This window comes from Balaenoptera ricei, chromosome 3 (genome assembly GCF_028023285.1).
Source record: "Balaenoptera ricei isolate mBalRic1 chromosome 3, mBalRic1.hap2, whole genome shotgun sequence".
NCBI lineage: Eukaryota > Metazoa > Chordata > Mammalia > Artiodactyla > Balaenopteridae > Balaenoptera > Balaenoptera ricei.
In genome coordinates, this window is record NC_082641.1 from 113,063,012 (window position 1) to 113,081,276 (window position 18,265).

The following is an 18,265-nucleotide window of genomic DNA, read 5'->3' on the forward strand; positions in this document are numbered from 1 at the left end:
GGGGTCAATATCAAAAAAAACAACCCAATCCAAAAATGGGCGGAAGACCTAAATAGACATTTCTCCAAAGAAGATATGCAGATTGCCAACAAACACATGAAAGGACGCTCAACATCACTAATCATTAGAGAAATGCAAATCAAACCACAATGAGGTATCACCTCACACCGGTCAGAATGGCCATCATCAAAAAATCTACAGGGACTTCCCTGGTGGCGCAGTGGTTAAGACTCTGCCTGCCAATGCAGGGGACATGGGTTTGAGCCCTGGTCCAGGGAGATCCCGAATGCCGTGGAGCAACTAAGCCTGTGCGCCATAACTACTGAGCCTGCTCTCTAGAGCCCGCAAGCCACAACTACTGAGCCCATGTGCCACAACTACTGAAGCCCACGTGCCTAGAGCCCATGCTTTGCAACAAGAGAAGCCACCGCAGTGAGAAACCCGCGAGCCGCAATGAAGAGTAGCCCCTGCTCGCCACAACTAGAGAAAGCCTGTGCCCAGCAACAAAAACCCAACGCAGCCAAAAAATAAAGAAATTTAAAAAAAAAAATCTACAAACAATAAATGCTGGAGAGGGTGTGGAGAAAAGGGAACTCTCTTGCACTGTTGGTGGGAATGTAAATTAATACAGCCACTATGGAGAACAGTATGGAGGTTCCTTAAAAAACCAAAAATAGAACTACCATATGACCCAGCAATCCCACTACTGGGCATATACCCTGAGAAAACCATAATTCAAAAAGAGACATGTGGGCTTCCCTGGTGGCGCAGTGGTTGAGAATCCGCCTGCCAATGCAGGGGACACGGGTTCGAGCCCTGGTCTGGGAAGATCCCACATGCCGCGGAGCAGCTGGGCCCGTGAGCCACAACTACTGAGCCTGCGCGTCTGGAGCCTGTGCTCCGTAACGAGAGGCCGTGACAGAGGCCCGCGCACTGCGATGAAGAGTGGCCCCCGCTTGCCGCAACTAGAGAAAGCCCTCGCACAGAAATGAAGACCCAACACAGCCAAAAATAAATAAATAAATAAATTTAAAAAAGAAGACTGCTATCTTTAAAAAAAAAAAAAAAAAAAAGACATGTACCCCAGTGTTCATTGCAGCACTATTTACAATAGCCAGGACATGGAACCAACCCAAGTGTCCATTGATGGATGAATGGAAAAAGAAGGTGTGGCACATATATACAATGGAATATTACTCAGCCATAAAAAGGAATGAAATTGAGTTATTTGTAGGGAGGAGGATGGACCTCGAGTCTGTCATAAAGAGGGAAGTAAGTCAGAAAAAGAAAAACATACTGTATGCTAACATATATATATGGACTCTAAAAAAGAAATGGTTCTGATGAACCTAGGGGCAGGACAGGAATAAAGACACAGATGTAGAGAATGGACTTGAGGACACGGGGAGGGGGAAGGGTAAGCTGGGACGAAGTGAGAGGAGCACTGACATATATATACTACCAAATGTAAAACAGATAGCTAGTGGGAAGCAGCTGCATAGCACAGGGAGATCAGGTCGGTGCTTTGTGACCACCTAGAGGGGTGGGATAGGGAGGGTGGGAGGGAGGCGCAAGAGGGAGGAGGGGATATGGGGGTATATGTATACATATAGCTGATTCACTTTGTTATACAGCAGAAACTAACACAACATTGTAAAGCAGTTATACTCCAATAAAGATGTTTAAAAAAATTTAAAAATAAAAAGGAGCTGGGGGGAAAATGGTAGTTGAAGTCCAGGGTAAAAAACTATATTTTGTATAGTAAAATGCCCCATTCTGGTCCTTTTTAGATGATGGATGCTAAGTTCATGTAGCAGGCGTGAATTCTGAGTGGCTAGCCCAATGTGGTCAATGAGAATACTCTTCCTCTTAGAAGTGAGTCTGGAGCTACCAGTTCTTCACATTGTGGTACATAGTTTTATGTAAGAATTGGAATCTATTGACATTTTCTTATGCCTTCTGCTTCTGGCATAAAAAGCTGAAGTTAATCTTTAAAAAAGGTGTGTATGTAAATACAAAGACAGAAAGAGAACGGATGAATGTGTGTGGATAGGTAGAGGGGATATCTTAACGTTTTATTCAGTTTAGGTGTTGTAACCACCATTAAACCTTAATAAAATCTCACTGGAGTGAGGCATTTGACTTGGAGTATAGCAACATCTCACATGTTGCTTAGTGAAACATATGCTGTGTTCTCAGGCCAGCTCTCTGGAGCTAAAGGTGGCTACATTTCCATCACTAGGTAAAGATTCCCTGGTGTATTACCAACTGCAGATATTTGAAGGTCCTTTTTTTTCTGTATCAACTTATAATTTTACTTGAGCAGGAGTCCAAGTAGAGACATGAAGAAAAAGGGTAAGCAAGTGAATTCTTTGCAATATCCCAACAATATCAGTGGTCTCACCTTTCTGGGGCTTTATGGCCAAACTGGTATGTAAGTGCATACCATCAAATCACATGACGAGTGAGGAATTTACTTTTGATTATTTTTCTTGACCTTGTTCTCTTCCAAATATGGCATAAGCTTATAGAAGTTCATGATTTTGAAGCTCAAGCCTTTAAAAATTCTATATTTGTGTTAACCTTGTTCTTTTAGAGGGGTAAAAATGTGAAATAAAAGTTTTAACCCCTTTGGAAAACTGGAACTCAGTTACTCTCTCAGATACCATTATGATTACTGTAAAAGCTATAGAGTTTCAGAATTTAAGAAAATCCTAATTATCTTTAACAAATGGAAATACGTGATAGTTCATGTTTTGAGTATTAGTCCCTTTTCACAATTTTGCCTATTATAGAATAAAGAAAATGTGAGGATTCAGTATGAAAAATGTGCTCTATGACCACAGAAAAAGCATGTCATTTCAACTTGGCACTTGGTAGTAGGTGGATTTTTTTGCAGCCTGTCAACTCCCAGCAGTTCTATCAGCCTTGGGTGTTAAAGTGTCCTTGGCCTTTATTCCTAAATTCCTAGGAGGCTCTCAGGTGCCTGTGTCCAGCCAGTGCAAGGTAATATCGAAGGTAATACTTTCTTTCCATGCCTTTGCCTGAGGGAGGCTTCTGGGAGCTGAGATCCTAGAACTCTACTGTAGACTTTTGAAAAAGAGTCCTCCCCGTCCCCCAAGTCAGCCCACGGCCCAAGTCTCAGATTTGGAAAGCTCCATGGAAAGAGCAGGGGAGTGGATGTCTTTAAAGAGAGCACAAGTTCCCCTGTAACTTTTTACAGTCTAGAGTTGCTATTATAAGTGTGTTTGGGATGGTACTAATTCTGTGATACATATTCAAGTTTGAAAGCCACTGATAATCTTCACTTTGTTTTGTTCTTGGATTTTGACTGCCTATCATCTAAAGCAGTGGTCTTCAAAGTGGGGCACATGTATAGTAAGCCATTAGAAAAAGGGAGAAAACACTGGATCCTCTATTTGTATTTCTTCTTTAAAATCTCATCTTTTAGGTTCCCACATGCCATGGGGCAGCTAAGCCCACGCACCACAGCTACCGAGCCCACGGGCCGCAAACTACAGAGCCTACGCGCTCTGGAGCCTGCGCGCCGCAACTAGAGAAGAGAAAACCCGCACGCCACAACAAGAGAGAAGCCTGAGCGCTGCAACGAAGAGCCTGCGTGCCGCAACTAAGACCCGACACAGCCAAAAAAAAAAAAAAAAAAGTCCACATTAAATCTCATCCTGTAAATTTTTTGAGTAGATTTTAAATATGTTGTTACATGATATATCATGTATAATATTATTACAGTTTAGAATAACAGTTCATGTACATAATTACAAATAAATTCACATATTGGGTGATACTTGGACAACCTTAGGCAAGTTGCTTAAATGCTTTAAAATGTCTCACTTTTTTCATACATAAAATAGAGATAATACCTATCTGTTTTTGTGAGGATAAGATGAAATAATACATGTAAAGCATTAAAGCATATAAAAACTGCCTGGCATATGGTAAGCATTCAATAACTATTAGTACTCTTATTATAATGGGTGAATGGGAGTGCATTTTCTTAGGCTATCTTTCAATATTGCTGTATCTTTCAATATTGCTATAAGCTGTATATCTAGCAAGGACAGTCAGTGGCTACTGATAAACTAAAATCTAGAAAGTGAGATTCATTCTTCCTATGGATATCTTTCAGTTCAAATGAATAGCATTTAAGAACACTTGTTGCCTTAATTGAAAGGTCTTTAGAGGCAGCCAGTTTCCCACTCTAGTCGAATATTCCTGTTATGGCCTTCCTTTCACATGTATACAATCACCGCTTATCATGCAAAAGTCTTATTAACTAGTGGTTTGTCTATATTATCTGGCCTACTTTGGGCCAGGCTGAGGCTTTTGGAGAAGGAATGAAAAATGTCGAATTGAGTCCAAATCGTATTTCACAGGTATACGCTTTTGAAGAAGATATGTTTGGAGGTAAGTCAAATAGTGTGACACTTAATTAAAAGTGTGCTCTTTTTGCAAATGAAGTGATGATAAATGGATATGCTCTTGAAAAAGCATATCCATTTATCTACCCATGTTATGTGCACTATAGCACCTCATGAAGACCAACCTGAGATAATTATCCGAAAACACCAGATCGTTGCATTTAACACTGTATTTTGATTATGTATTTGAGTTTTTGCCTACCGCACCAGAATGTAAACTTCCTGATGTTAGGGACCTTGTCTGTCCTGCATCGCTTGTACTTTGAATTCAATAAATATGTTGAATTAACTAGTTACTTGTCCATAGTCACACAGCTAGTAAGTGGTAGACTGAGGATTTAAATCCACATCTTTCTTTACCTATTAGCTCATTTTATTTCACAGCCCTACAAGAAAGACATCTTCATTTCACACATATGGAAACTTCTGGAAAAAGCAGTGACTTGTCCGAGGTACCATAGGAGGTGAATGGCAGAAAGACATTCAAACCCGGGAATGTCTGACTTCCTCTATTACTCTGGCTACTTCCCCATTGGGCCTGCAAATCATTTGACCTTATTAGTGTGAAAGTTTTTTTTTGGCCGCGCCTTGCAGCTTGCGGGGATCTTAGTTCCCCGACCAGGGATTGAACCCTGGGCCCTTGGCGGTGAAAGTGGGGAGTCCTAACCACTGGACCACCAGGGAATTCACAAAAGTTTTTTTCTTAAGTGGTTTTATGTACAAATGCCATTTCAGTTGAAAGTTTAAAGTTACGGATCTGGAATAGTCATGGTATGGCAGCACAGCAGTGCATTCTCACATTTCCCTTCAAGAATAAAAAAGAAACCTTCCTTAGAGAAAACTTGTTTTCAAAAAGTTTTTTGGAAGGCTACTTAATATCCCCTAAAATCTGTGTACATATTTTAGCTGTTTTCTATATTGGTATTCTCCTTTTATATATGAACAATACTAGTATGATCAGTCCTGTTTTCTAGTATTCTATAGGAGTAATTAGAATGATACTTAGAATCATTTTACAAAACCCTGCTTGCCAGAAAATGATTGAGCTTGCTTGTTCTATGTACTGTATTTGGTTTGCCTCCTGGCTTGTGTACTCACCCAGAAAAGTTGTTGCTCTTTATTTCCTGCTGACGGCATCACTGGGCCAAATGCTGTGCTCATGGTGCAATTCAGTGTTAAGAATTATCTCCTCAAACAGTCTTCATTGCATGGGCAAAAGGGATAAGCACCTGCCTCCGGCCTCTTCATGCTGTCAAAGAAGTGTCTTCCTGGGAATCCCCTGGCGGTCCAGTGGTTAGGACTCTGCGCTTTCACTGCTGGGGCTGGGAACTAGGATCTGGCAAGCAGCAGAGCCTGGCCGGAAAAAAAAAAGTTTAAAAATTTAAAATAAAACAACCATGCTTTATTTTTTTTAAAAAAAAGTGTATTCCTCTCGGCAGCCTTCCTAATTCTGGATCCTCTCCTTTCTGACATTTTAGAACTAACGGACCGAAGACCCGGGGAAACTAATCCCTTCTGCTAAGTGGCTTGTATGGGGTGACCCATATGCCAGAAATCTCGCAACAGCTACATAAAAGGGGAGATTTTGTAAGCAAGCTAATTCTTGTCCCATCCCTTCCTGTGATGGTGGAATGAAGAATATGGTAATTCAGAGGAGGTCATGGATATAAAAACTTGTTAAACTTTTAATATTAGCTTCACAAAATGAGGCTTTTCATTATTACATGGTGCTAGGACTGAGGGCCCAAACACCTCATGTTATTTGAATATTCCCCATTTTATTTGCAGGTGGAGATCTCACCCCACCCATTCGTAAGTAACTAAAAGTGAGAGGCTGAATCCTTTTAATATTCTTTGGGCAGCAGCTAGCACAATAAGGGATTAATAAATCTTTTTGCCAACGGTGATTAAAAGCACAGTTTCTGGAACAAGAATGCTGGGTTCAAATCCTGACTCCACCATTTAGTAGTCCTGTAATCTGAAAAATGGGGTCGGTAGTAGATCCAGCATCACAGGATTGGGTTGAAAAATCCACGTTAGGAAGTTATTTTCCCTTTGGGCGCGCGATCTGCACCAGAGCCTAAGTAGCTCCTTCATAAGCCCCACCTCCTGTCGTCCCCGTGCCGCGCAAGCGCAGCCCGGCTCCCTGGGCTACTCTCCCCAGGCTTGCGTGCTGGTCGTCGGCGGGAGATTGGGTCTCGCGACGTGCGTGTGCGTGTGCGTGCGCGGTACTCGCGAGCTCGCGCACGCCGCTCCTTGCTCCACGGGGCTGTGGTGGTCTCTTCCTGCTCGGTCCGGTGCTGCGCTGTGAGCGGTGGCTGAGGTCGGAGCTGGGAACCAGCGTCCGCTTCGCCGCTGCCGCCGCCCTGCCTGCTTTTCCCTCTGTCTTGGGCTCTCCGCGCAGTGTAGAGGCGCCGGGCTGGAAAGAGAGCGGCGCCAGCGTGAGGTTCCCAGCCGATGGGCAGCCCCTGGGCGCGCTGAGGGGCCGGGCTTCTGGCGGCTGAGGTAGGTGGGCGCGCGGGGGTTTGTCAGACTGGCCGGGAGCAGAGGCGGGGCGGCGAGTGCTCGTGGAGAAGGCAAGGAGGGGGCCAGAATGAGGGCCTAGCCAGCTGGTGAGAAGAGGTCTCCGACCCGCGCCTGAGAAGGGGCTCTGGCCTAGCCCAGAGCAAGAGGAGGGGCCCCGGTCGTAGCCTGCTCTTCTCCGGGCTTGAAGCCATTATTTGGGGAAAATTCCTCCTGCGGCGGGGGGAGGGGTCACCCTTTCTTTTCTTTGCGAGGTCAGAATCCTCAGTTCTCCCCGCCATCACTTTAAATTAATGCTTGCCGGCTTCGAGATGGACGTCTAGATGGAGTGGCCTGTGGACTTGACCAGCTTGCAGAACTCCGGTGCACGGCAGCGGGCTATCAGTTATGATTATCGGAGAGGGTTCACAACACTCTCTCTAGTGTGGGCGTGTATTTTCTGCAAAGTTCTTATTGCTGATACATTAATAATCGCTTTCGGGCACAACAGGTAATGCATTTTTAAACGCCTCTTGTCAAATAAGGATTCCGGCACTGGGGAAACTGCGCCGTGGAGGCACAATTAAAGAGTAGAAAGAAGACAAAGAAGACCGTTATTTATGTTCTCTCCTAGTATCAGAACTTTCCGTGGTGGGGCAGGATGCGTCGCTACTGGCATTTGTTTTAGCCTTTGCTGAATAGACTTTCTGAGTGATTGAGGTCGATCACCAATGGACTTTCATTTAGGATTATAAAATCGCATATGATTTTAGCTAGTTGTTACAAGTCAAATGACCTGAAATAACCTCTGAGAATTATGTGGTGTTCGCCCCTCGGAAGAGAGCAGAACTTGGTTTTCTTGAAAGGAAGATTTTCTCCATGTTTAAAAATGAATGCGTTGTGAAGTTACTAAAAATAGTTATAGTTCTTTATGTTGATAGTGATGACTGCCACATTCAGGAGAAGGAAAAGGAATTATTTCGGAAAGAACAGCTCACGGAAAGACTTCAGTGGTTAAACACAGAGTAAAACAGCTTCAGGGATGGCAAGTTTTAGCATATGCTTCAAGAATTCTAATTTAGGCATAGTTAAAATATATCAAAGCTCTTAGTTGATTCCCTTATATTTAGTGAACTATTTTAAAAGATTATTAACCTTTGCTAGTTCTGTATTCTTGGATTTCGTTCAGCCCAAACTTTCTAGAAATGTAGTATTCATTCTGACTCTATTGAGAAATGTGGCCTGCATGCTTTCAATGAACTCTGTACTATAGTATGGGAAGCGTCTTTCAAGAAAGAACAGTTAGCTGGCGAGCCCTGAGGTGGAACCAGGGAGGTGTTATTAAATGTAGGATTAATGCTTGTATATGCACATACTGCATACAAACATACAAATTCTGCATGCGCCTGCCTGTGTGTGCGCGTGTGTTTATGTATGATGGTTATGCACACAAGGATCTAATGGTGCTGACTCCCATCTTAAAAAGTTGACACCTGAAAGTAGAAAGGGATTGGTTTTAGCTCTGTTTCTTGTTTCAGTTAACTTTTTTTTAAAAAAATAAATTTACTTATTTATTTATTTTTGGCTGTGTTGGGTCTTTGTTGCTGCGTGCGGGCTTTCTCTAGTTGCGGCGAGCGGGGGCTACTCTTCGTTGCTGTGTGCGGGCTTCTCATTGCAGTGACTTCTCTTGTTGCGGAGCACGGGCTCTAGGCGCGTGGGCTTCAGTAGTTGTGGCACACCGGCTCTAGAGTACGGGCTCAGTAGTTGTGGCGCACGGGATTAGTTGCTCCGTGGCATGTGGGATCTTCCTGGACCAGGGCTCGAACCCATGTCTGCTGCATTGGCAGGCAGATTCTTAACCACTGAGCCACCAGGGAAGCCCCTTTAGTTAACTATTTACATGAGTAACAGTCATAGTAAATTTTTTGTCCAGCTTTTTAATCAGTAATTGAGTAAGCAGAATACTGTACTGATTTCTTGGTGGTAGCAGGGAAGGAAAATATAGAACATATAGAAAGACTTGCCCTTTAGAAATGTTCTTTAAGTCAGTATTTTACTGTCTTCCCTGGGATTAACAGCTTTAATCCTGTCTATTTTGTGTCCTGATGCTTAGAATAGTGTTTTGCATGGAGTTGGCCCTCAATAAATGTGAGCAGTGTCAGAAGTTAATTAACATAATACAAACCAAATTAATAAATTCCTGGAGAAGATTAAAGTAGTTGAAGATGGGTGGATTTTTTTTTTTTTTTAATTGCAGGTCTACTGTTTGGTGTGTTTTTCTTCAGTGTTGGTTGTCTGAGTAAAGGATATATGGCAGAATCTGCTTCTGAAAGCCTAACATAATGTAAGCTGAGACTGTATATCCTGGGTGATAATAGATGGTGAATGTTCTGATATATTAAGAGAAAATGAAGTTAAAGGAAGTAAGGTCCAGAGGGAAGGTTTTGGTAAGTTAGTGATAGGAACTTAAAAGGCATGAGCTATAAACCATTGAAACAGATTATAGGAAAAAACATTTTCTCCCTTTACTGGCAGTGCTACTTGTGGAAGAGAACTGGTACCTTTCTATCTCTTTATACTAGAGCTTTCCAGCAGGGTGATTTCTGAATAATAAAATTGAAAAAGGGATCACTTTGGGAATTCCTTGACAGTCCAGTGGTTAAGACTCTTGGCACTTTCACTGTGTGGTCCAAGCCTCAGGGCACGGCTGAAAGAAAAAGTGATCACTTTTTCTCTTATAATCTGCTCAAAGGTTTGAATGTGTTTCTCTTCATATTTGCATGTGGTCTCTAGTCTAGTTTTATTGGCAATAAACTAGTATTTTGATTCCTATCTAATTCCTGTGTATATTTCTCAGTTAGTTTATAACTTGTAGGGGAGAGGAATGTGGTTGGTCCCTTCACAAATCCCAACGCTGGCTTTTCTTCAATTTGGAAAACAAACCTATTTGAGTTAGATGTTGTAGATGTTATCAGTAGAAAGGTTCTGTGGATATTTGGAGAGGTTATCAACAGAACGGTTTTATGATTATTTGGAGAAGTTATCAACGAATTTTATGGATATTTGGAGAGGTAGGAGCTTAAGAGGTGAATAAAAACTTCAATAGGAGTGTTTTATTTTTTTATAAATTTATTTATTTATTTATTTTTGGCTGAGTTAGGTCTTTGTTGCTGTGCGCGGGCTTTCTCTAGTTGCAGTGAGCGGGGGCTACTCTTCGCTGCGGTGCACAGGCTTCTCATTGCGGTGGCTTCTCTTCTTGCGGAGCACGAACTCTAGGCACGTGGGCTTCAGTAGTTGTGGCTCACGGGCTCTAGAGCGCAGGCTCAGTAGTTGTGGCGCCTGGGCTTAGTTGCTCCACGGCATGTGGGATCTTCCCGGGCCAGGGCTCGAACCCGTGTCCCCTGCATTGGCAGGTGAATTCTTAACCACTGTGCCACCAGGGAAGACCAACAGGAGTATTTGAAATTGAGTTTTCTGTTTTCATTTTAGTATAGCTGAGTGATTCTCATGATAAGTGGCAGATTTTGCCCCCCAAGGAATATTTGGCAATGTCTGGAGAATATTTTGGTTGTCACAGATTGGGAGGGTAAAGAGGAGGGTGTAGCTACTGACATCAAGAGGGTGGAGTGGGTAGACGCCAGGGATGCTGCTAAGCATCTTAAAATGCACAGGACAACCCCATCCTCCACCCGCCCCCACCCTAAAGAATTATCTGATTCAAATGATAGTGGTGCTGTTGAGAACCCCGGCTGGTTCTGAAATCAGATTATCTGAATTTGTATTTGGCTTTACCATTTCCTAATGTGTGACCCTGGCAAGTTGCTTAAAGTTCCTGCCTCAGTTTCTGTAAAACAGAGCTAACAGTATGTTCCCCATAGAGTTGAATTGTAGTGATGATTAAGTCAGATAATGTGCAAAGTGCCAAACTTATTACCTGGCACATAGCAAAATCTCAAAAAACTCTCAGCTAATATCATTACACTTGGAACACATCTTGATGATCTCTTCTTATTTCTCATCTGAAATTAGGATTTGAGCAAATGAAGTGATAATAAACTCATTCTCTATCCTTGGGGAATAAGTGATGAATCACTCCATTTAATATTTGTGTTTAGCTCACTCTTGTTTTATGTTTTCAAGTCTATAAGGCTTCTGCTATAAACAAGTAGCTTCTCATTGTAAATGTTTTTCCTTCATAGTTAAGACTTTAAGCTAGCTGGCCAGTGGCTCTATATCTGTTGATTCTCAGCAAATATTTAGTAATGTAACTGAATTCAGTTCTTTGACTTCATTTCCTTTTACCTTTATAACTGAAATAAATTTGCAGTGGTTTTGGCTCACATTGATTATCTATTCTTAGCCTCTGGGAGTAACTATTTTCATAACTGAGGTTTTGGTACAATTTTACATTTATGAAAGGTGCAGGTGAACGTCTAACAACTTGGGGCTGGACCTTTGTATACATTTGTGACTCTTTCGAAATATGAATTGGAACCCATGTGGTTTTTTTGTTTTTTTTGTTTTTTACCTTATTGAAATATAATACTGTAGTCTGTATAGACTCTCATTTTCTGTGTGTCTAAATGATATGGCTAAATTGAGAAACAATTCACAGGGATGTCTTCACAGATAGAGAGTTTGGACTGTTTGTTAAAAGCCACAGAGCTCTTGTAAGGGAAGAAGATCCACATCATTATTTATGGTCAAGGGAGAAAGCAGTGTTGCACGTTCAACTTTTTGTCTTGATAACCACACTTTAAAAATAGAAAGTGGGGCTTCCCTGGTGGCGCAGTGGTTGAGAATCTGCCTGCCAATGCAGGGGACACGGGTTCGAGCCCTGGTCTGGGAAGATCCCACATGCCGCGGAGCAACTGGGCCCGTGAGCCACAACTACTGAGCCTGCGCGTCTGGAGCCTGTGCCCCGCAACAAGAGAGGCCGCGATAGTGAGAGGCCCGCGCACTGCGATGAAGAGTGGCCCCCACTTGCCGCAACTAGAGAAAGCCCTCACACAGAAACGAAGACCCAACACAGCCATAAATAAATTAAAAAAAAAAAATAGAAAGTATTTTATTATGATTGTTACACATATTTTTGTAGTATAAGTCTCTGTAGTTTGTATAAATGTTCACTTATTTTAGCTAATGGAAACCTTTGTTTACCCTTTATGTTGTTATTACCTCCTGTTTGGATAGAATAGTTTAAAGGGAGTCAGTACCTTTGGCCAACAGATTGTGTTCTTTCCTTGGTACATTCTATCTTTTGTAAAGTGTAACATACACTCAGGATTCTGTATAAATAATAAATGAAGATAATGATAAGGAAGTGTCCACCTTGTGAAAACTGGCCAGATCAGAAGTATACATGTGGGAAATATAATGAAAGGCCCAAGGAAGACATTCTAAGAATGCTAGGGAAACTTAAGAAAGAAAAAAAAAAGAATCATGTTAATAACAATGCTTGTCTTTATTATTATCTTTTTAGGATTTAGTAGTCTAGAAGAAAAGAGCCTACAAAATGTAACATTTCATGTACACACTTTTCTAATTCCTAAGTAGAGAACATTATAACGACAAAATCAGTACTAGAGTTATCTTGCATGGCATTTGTGCCTGCCAGTGATTAAATTGAGAAAAAAAAAAGTATCTGAATCTGCTGATGTGTGTTTGTTTATAAGTGGTCTGGAGTCCTGCCTGTCAGCTAATTTTAGAGAGCCTGCATAGTTGTTGGAAGACAGACTGTTTTCCCACTAAATGCTGTCATACAGATATATATTTGTATATGTGTATTTATGCATATTTGTCTTTTATTTTTGGTAGAAAATGATGCATCCCGTTGCCAGCAGTAATCCAGCTTTTTGTGGGCCTGGCAAACCTTCCTGCCTCAGTGAAGATGCCATGAGAGCTGCTGATCAGTTTGACATATATTCCTCCCAGCAAAACAAATACAGCCACACAGTCAGCCACAAACCAATGGCTTGTCAGAGGCAAGACCCATTAAATGAAACACACTTGCAGACTACAAGTGGCAGAAGCATAGAGATAAAAGATGAACTAAAGAAAAAGAAAAATCTCAACCGATCTGGTAAGCGTGGCCGGCCTTCAGGAACCACCAAATCAGCAGGATACCGGACCAGCACGGGCAGACCCCTGGGAACCACCAAAGCGGCTGGATTTAAGACAAGTCCAGGCAGACCTTTGGGTACAACTAAAGCTGCGGGATACAAAGTCAGCCCAGGGAGACCTCCAGGTAGCATTAAAGCTCTATCCCGTCTTGCCGATCTTGGTTATGGCTGTGGGACTGCTGCTTTTCCTTACCCTATGATGCATGGTAGAGCAGTTCATGGCGTAGAGGAAACCAGCAGCGAAATCAAGCCACCCAATGAGTGAATGAGGCAGGAAAGGAGGGCCAGGTTTAGAAGGAAGATTGTGAATAATCCCAAAGCTTCTTGGTTTTATTTTGACATACATGATTTTATGGCCTGGGCTTTCCAAATTTGTTTTCCCATTTGATTTTTTTTTTTCCTGCTTTTGCTCAGAAACTGTCATATGCTGACAGATGCACTCAGGGCATAGCAGTGGTATTGTATTTGTACATAGGTTCAAGTGTAACACCTATCTAAATCATTTTTGCTTTTCCTTTAGAGTTATGGTTGTGTCTCATTACTACTTTTGGGTCATTCTAAATAGATGCTTCATGTGCTAAACAACTGAAACCATTATACCTATTAGTTTGTGAAGTAAGCTTACAATATAATAAAGATAATGTCGAAGGTATTTTTAACTGATGGAACAAAGCAAACTAATGATTCAGGATTACTTGAGGTAGTGGCTGTGAGGTTTTTTGTAACATGTTCATGAGACAAGACACATATTTGTATGCTTTGGCATTTATTTAGATTTCATATGTTAAAAATCTTATTTTTAATGTTCTAGGTTTAAGCAGCTTCCTATTTATTGATCTACATGGCATTAATTGATTTAACTATTATTCCTTTAAAAATTCTTCAGTGTTTGCCTTTCAGCCATGTTAGGTTGTGTATTTTTTAATTGCCTAAGAGCATGTATACCAAACACTACAAACAATTCATATTTACAAAAAAAATAAACTTTTTAATAAAAACTGCACATTACATTTTTGGTGAAATATTGACTACAGTGCATTCTGAGAATAGCATATTTAATATAATAGGAAAAGAAATATTCTTAAGGTCTGCATGTTGCTGTAGTTACTACATTTTGTCTTTCATATACTTAGTTTTAAAGCATTGTGCTTAAAACACTTATTAATGTTCATTTATTAAGAATATTTTTTAGTTTTTTCTGATAAATTGTCCCATTGCATTAGCAGTTACTGTGGTTTCAGGTCTGTATCTACCAAAGGACAAAAATTGAATGGTAGACCGTAAAACTGGTATAAACAAAATGTAGTTTTCTGACTGTCAGAACCCAAATATTAAAAAGTATATAGGAATCCATCTATGCATGAAACATGTAAGAAATATGTTGGTTAGTTTAATTAAAAATCTCATGGTGGCTCTAGTGAGACCACTTCGTTCAAAATAAATTTTTTTCTGACAGTGTTTGCTTTAGAAGCAAAATAGATAGGAAAGAAAAAAACGTATTAGGTAGATACGTATAGAAGGGACAGGAGGATATCTCTCTTCCCTCTTTCTGAAAGTAATATTCTTTGTTAATATACATTTTATTTATTCTGAGTTTGTTCTAAATAAAATAAACTATTATAAACTTCGGATTTGGAAAAAAAAATTCCACTGAACTTTACAATGTATGTATTTGTGAGCTTAAATGCCTTTGAGATTATAATGTAGATTTGCAAGACTCCAAAACTTTTAAAATAATTAAAATTTTAAAAGGGCACATACTGTGTTTGGGCTTGCTCTCAGTTACTGCAGACTCTGACTGCAAATGGATGTCATGTTTCATACCTTTTTTATCAGGAAAAAAGCAGCAAGCCTTCAGGTGTTCCAGTGATGCCTGACACAATGAGCTGGACTTTATGCTGCTCTTTACAGTAAGAGGTGTTGCATTGTATGTGGGGACTGTGTGTGCACTGGCATCTAAGACAGTGACCTCAACAATTTTAGCGTTGCACAAAGCATAGAGAACAGTGTTGGATGACTACATAATCAGTTGTAACATTCTGGCAGCTAAATTGCTACAAGAGTTTCTTCTTGCAGAAGCTTAAAATATAAAACTTTTAAAATAATTTACTTAGAACAGTATAACTTCTGACACACACAGATGCTTACATCTTTATTCATATGTTCATCCATCCACTTTTATTATGTATCTGTCATATGTTCATCCATCCACTTTTATTATGTATCTGTCATTTAGTTGTTTCTCAAGATGATGTTCAGCAGTTGGCTGCTTAGAAATCCTGTTTTGAATTCCTGAAAACAGTTGTTTAATTAAATGTTCTTCCATGGAATTATATATATCATTGTCAAGGGTTTGGTTGCAGGTTGTGTTTTGTAGTACGCCCATTTGACATTTCCCTTTCAGTTTATTTGCTTTCCTGATTTTATTATACATGCTTTTTCTCCCTGCCTTTTTCTACATTCATTCCCCTCCCCCTTTCTCCATCCTCCAGCACATCTACTCAGTGGTGCTGTGCTGTGTGTCAGAAGATAAAGCAGGTGTGTTAATGTATAATGAATCTTATATACAAGTTAATGAAATGGTGAAATCAACTAAAGGAAGTATGTTCATAACAGTGTTTATTAACATCAGGAGCTATGTCCCAGGAAAAAAAGGGGGGCGAATGGCTACTTTTGTGAATGGATAACATCATTTAAAAAGCTGAATTTTCTGTGTTCATGTGAGTTGTTACCTGGAGTATTAGATCTGTATGTTGATGAGCATCTCCTGATTCCACTTCCTTTTCTCCTTGTGAACAGTTTGTTGGTGCCATGGTGAAGAGAAAGACATCTAAATGATAACATGAATGAAGTCTTAAAATACAAAATATTTTTACTTCTCTATAAAGACTACATTGTGCATCTTTTGTAACACTGTCTCTTGTCATGATAAACACTGAAATAGCATGTTAAACAATTGCCTATACTTTAATATAATCAGTTGGGGAAAACTGGCCTTTTCCTCCCACTGTATGATTGTTCCTTGAAAGGTAAATTAGTAATCTTATATTGTGTAATTCTGTTCTTCACAAAATAGGTTTCACTATATTAAAACTTTGGTCAGAAAATGATCTGCTCTTCAAGTAAGTTTGCTTTTACTTTTTTCTTTAAAAAATATTTTAACATGCCTTATTTATTCTTATATTAACAAATTAGGAGCTAATACAGAAGAAACTTTCATTTTTTGACAGCTATAACCTTGCATAACTAATCTTTAGCGTGGGATGATTTTGATACTATCTTTGGAGTTTTGCACTGGATATTTAAAAAAATGCTAGCACAGTGTATTGGAAGAAAATAAGTGATCAATTTTTAATATTTGGGGATGTTTTAAAAATCAGTATTTCAGTTAGGCTAAAAAATTCTTTATATTTTTTATTTACTTTTTAAAAGAAACATCTGTTAAAGTAGTAAAAGTAATATTCATTCCAAACTAATGTTTGTGTGAATTTATGTGTATATTTTCATGGAATAAGAATAGCGTTTCTTTGAATTGAGGAAAAAAAATTATCTGGATCCATTTATTAGGTTAAAGGTGATTCATCCAATGTAAGAAAAACCAGTGTATGAGCTAAAGAAAAAAAAAGTTTCTCTTTTATATTCTAAGAAGCTTTAAAAGAACAATTCAGGGGATATTGACAATAACTGCTACTCTGCCAGTCATTGTCTATATATGCAGTAAAATTTCATGATCCCTTTATAGTAAAATATCAATATAAGAATTCACAACAGTTCAAAACGTTTTTTCCCTTGAACATAAGATATTTTGATGCTATTATGTTTTTGTTTTTATTATAGCTTAACTATATGCTATTAAACTCTAGGATGTATCTAAATCTTTCCTTTGCTTTTCCCCCCTACTCCCAAGTAGATAAATCTGTGCTCTCACAAATAATGTATTTAATTTTTGGAAAATTTAATGCTATAGTAAATCAAGTGTGTGATTTATAGTAATCAGACCACTTTGATTCTTTGAGTTTCACAGTTTCCTTTTTCCACAGGTAATTATGGAGAAAATAATTACCAGTTAACTGATATAAGCACGCTGTTCTCTGCTGTAAAAAGTCTGAATAGATACTGTGTATGTTTTTATGTCCATGAACTTGAGCTACTCGTGTGCAATTATGTGTATGGGAATGGAGTAGTGTTCATGATTTGTATCTACATCATCATATGGATGTATATTTATTAATAAAGTCATTACTTTAAAACCAACTATGTTTACTGCTTTATTTCTTAGCAAAGTATTTTCCAAGTAGGGTAATTGTAAATGGTAAAACCTCTTTCATGATTGGTGGTCTTGTATTTTCCTTGGGTTGTGCTTTCTGAAATCTGCCTCTCTCTACTTGTTTTTCTCAAAATAGTAATTATTTATATATTTGTAATTTAAACTTCTAACTTATAAATGAATCTCATTTTCTTCCAATTATTAAGATACTTCAGGCTAATGGTTCTACTAAAGGCTTAAGTTATTATTATTTTTTAATAAATTTATTTATTTATTTTTGGCTGCATTGGTTCTTTGTTGCTACGCACGAGCTTTCTCTAGTTGCGGCGAGTGGGGGCTGCTCTTCGTTGCAGTACGCGGGCTTCTCATTGTGGTGGCTTCTCTTGTTGTGGAGCATGGGCTCTAGGCACACGGGCTTCAGTAGTTGTGGCACGTGGGCTCAGTAGTTGTGGCTCACAGGCTTAGTTGCTCCACAGCATGTGGGATCTTCCTGGACCAGGGCTTGAATCTGTGTCCCCTGCATTGGCAGGCGGATTCTTAACCACTGCGCCACCAGGGAAGCCCTAAAGGCTTAAATTTAAATGTGATTGATCCTTTTAGTTTGAAAAGTTTAGATATTAAACGTGGCTAACTTTTTTAGTGTTAACCTTAGGGATAGCAGCATGTGCATATTTTGTAACTGTCAAATACTGGAGATATAAAAAGAAAAACACTTTCTCCTAATTATTCGAATATCTAATTACCTTTTCCATTTTCTCTGAATCCTGCATATCATCTGGAACAGAGGTTGGCAAACTAAGACCCACTGCCTGTTTTTGTAGTTTTATTGGATTAGCCATTCCCATTTGTTTATATATTGTCTCTGGCTGCTTTTGCACTACAATGGCAGACTTGAGTAGTTGTGACATAAGTCCTGCAAAGCCTAAAATATTTAC

The 18,265-nt window shown here is 39.6% G+C and overlaps 2 protein-coding genes across 7 annotated transcripts in view; both read left to right on the top strand.

The window, feature by feature from the left end:
- The window catches only part of DDX46 (DEAD-box helicase 46), a 63,025-nt gene extending 58,294 nt beyond the window's left edge, over positions 1-4,731 (top strand). The window contains exons 24-25 of one of the 3 annotated variants that reach the window (XR_009502393.1): positions 1,791-1,908; positions 3,452-4,731. The gene's annotated coding sequence lies outside the window, so the exon portion shown is untranslated. The remainder of the gene's footprint in view (positions 1-1,790; positions 1,909-3,451) is intronic. The other 2 variants (XR_009502392.1, XR_009502391.1) reach the window with 2 other exon arrangements.
- Positions 4,732-6,613: 1,882 nt separating this feature from the next.
- On the top strand, positions 6,614-17,317 carry C3H5orf24 (chromosome 3 C5orf24 homolog). 4 transcript variants are annotated; one of them, XR_009502394.1, is made up of 4 exons: positions 6,614-6,944; positions 12,759-14,973; positions 16,140-16,185; positions 17,104-17,317. XR_009502394.1 is itself a non-coding variant. In XM_059917119.1 (4 exons), exons 2-3 carry the CDS (start codon positions 12,762-12,764, stop codon positions 14,938-14,940), a joined length of 468 nt encoding a protein of 155 aa, XP_059773102.1. In that variant the 5' UTR covers positions 6,614-6,944; positions 12,759-12,761; the 3' UTR covers positions 14,941-14,973; positions 16,140-17,317. The 4 variants fall into 4 exon arrangements, 3 of the variants coding, with proteins under 3 accessions (XP_059773102.1, XP_059773103.1, XP_059773101.1); XM_059917119.1 differs by having other exon boundaries at positions 12,759-13,188; positions 14,900-14,973; positions 16,140-17,317; XM_059917120.1 differs by lacking the exons at positions 16,140-16,185; positions 17,104-17,317 and adding an exon at positions 15,863-16,127 and having other exon boundaries at positions 12,759-13,188; positions 14,900-14,973.
- The last annotated feature ends 948 nt before the right edge of the window (positions 17,318-18,265 follow it).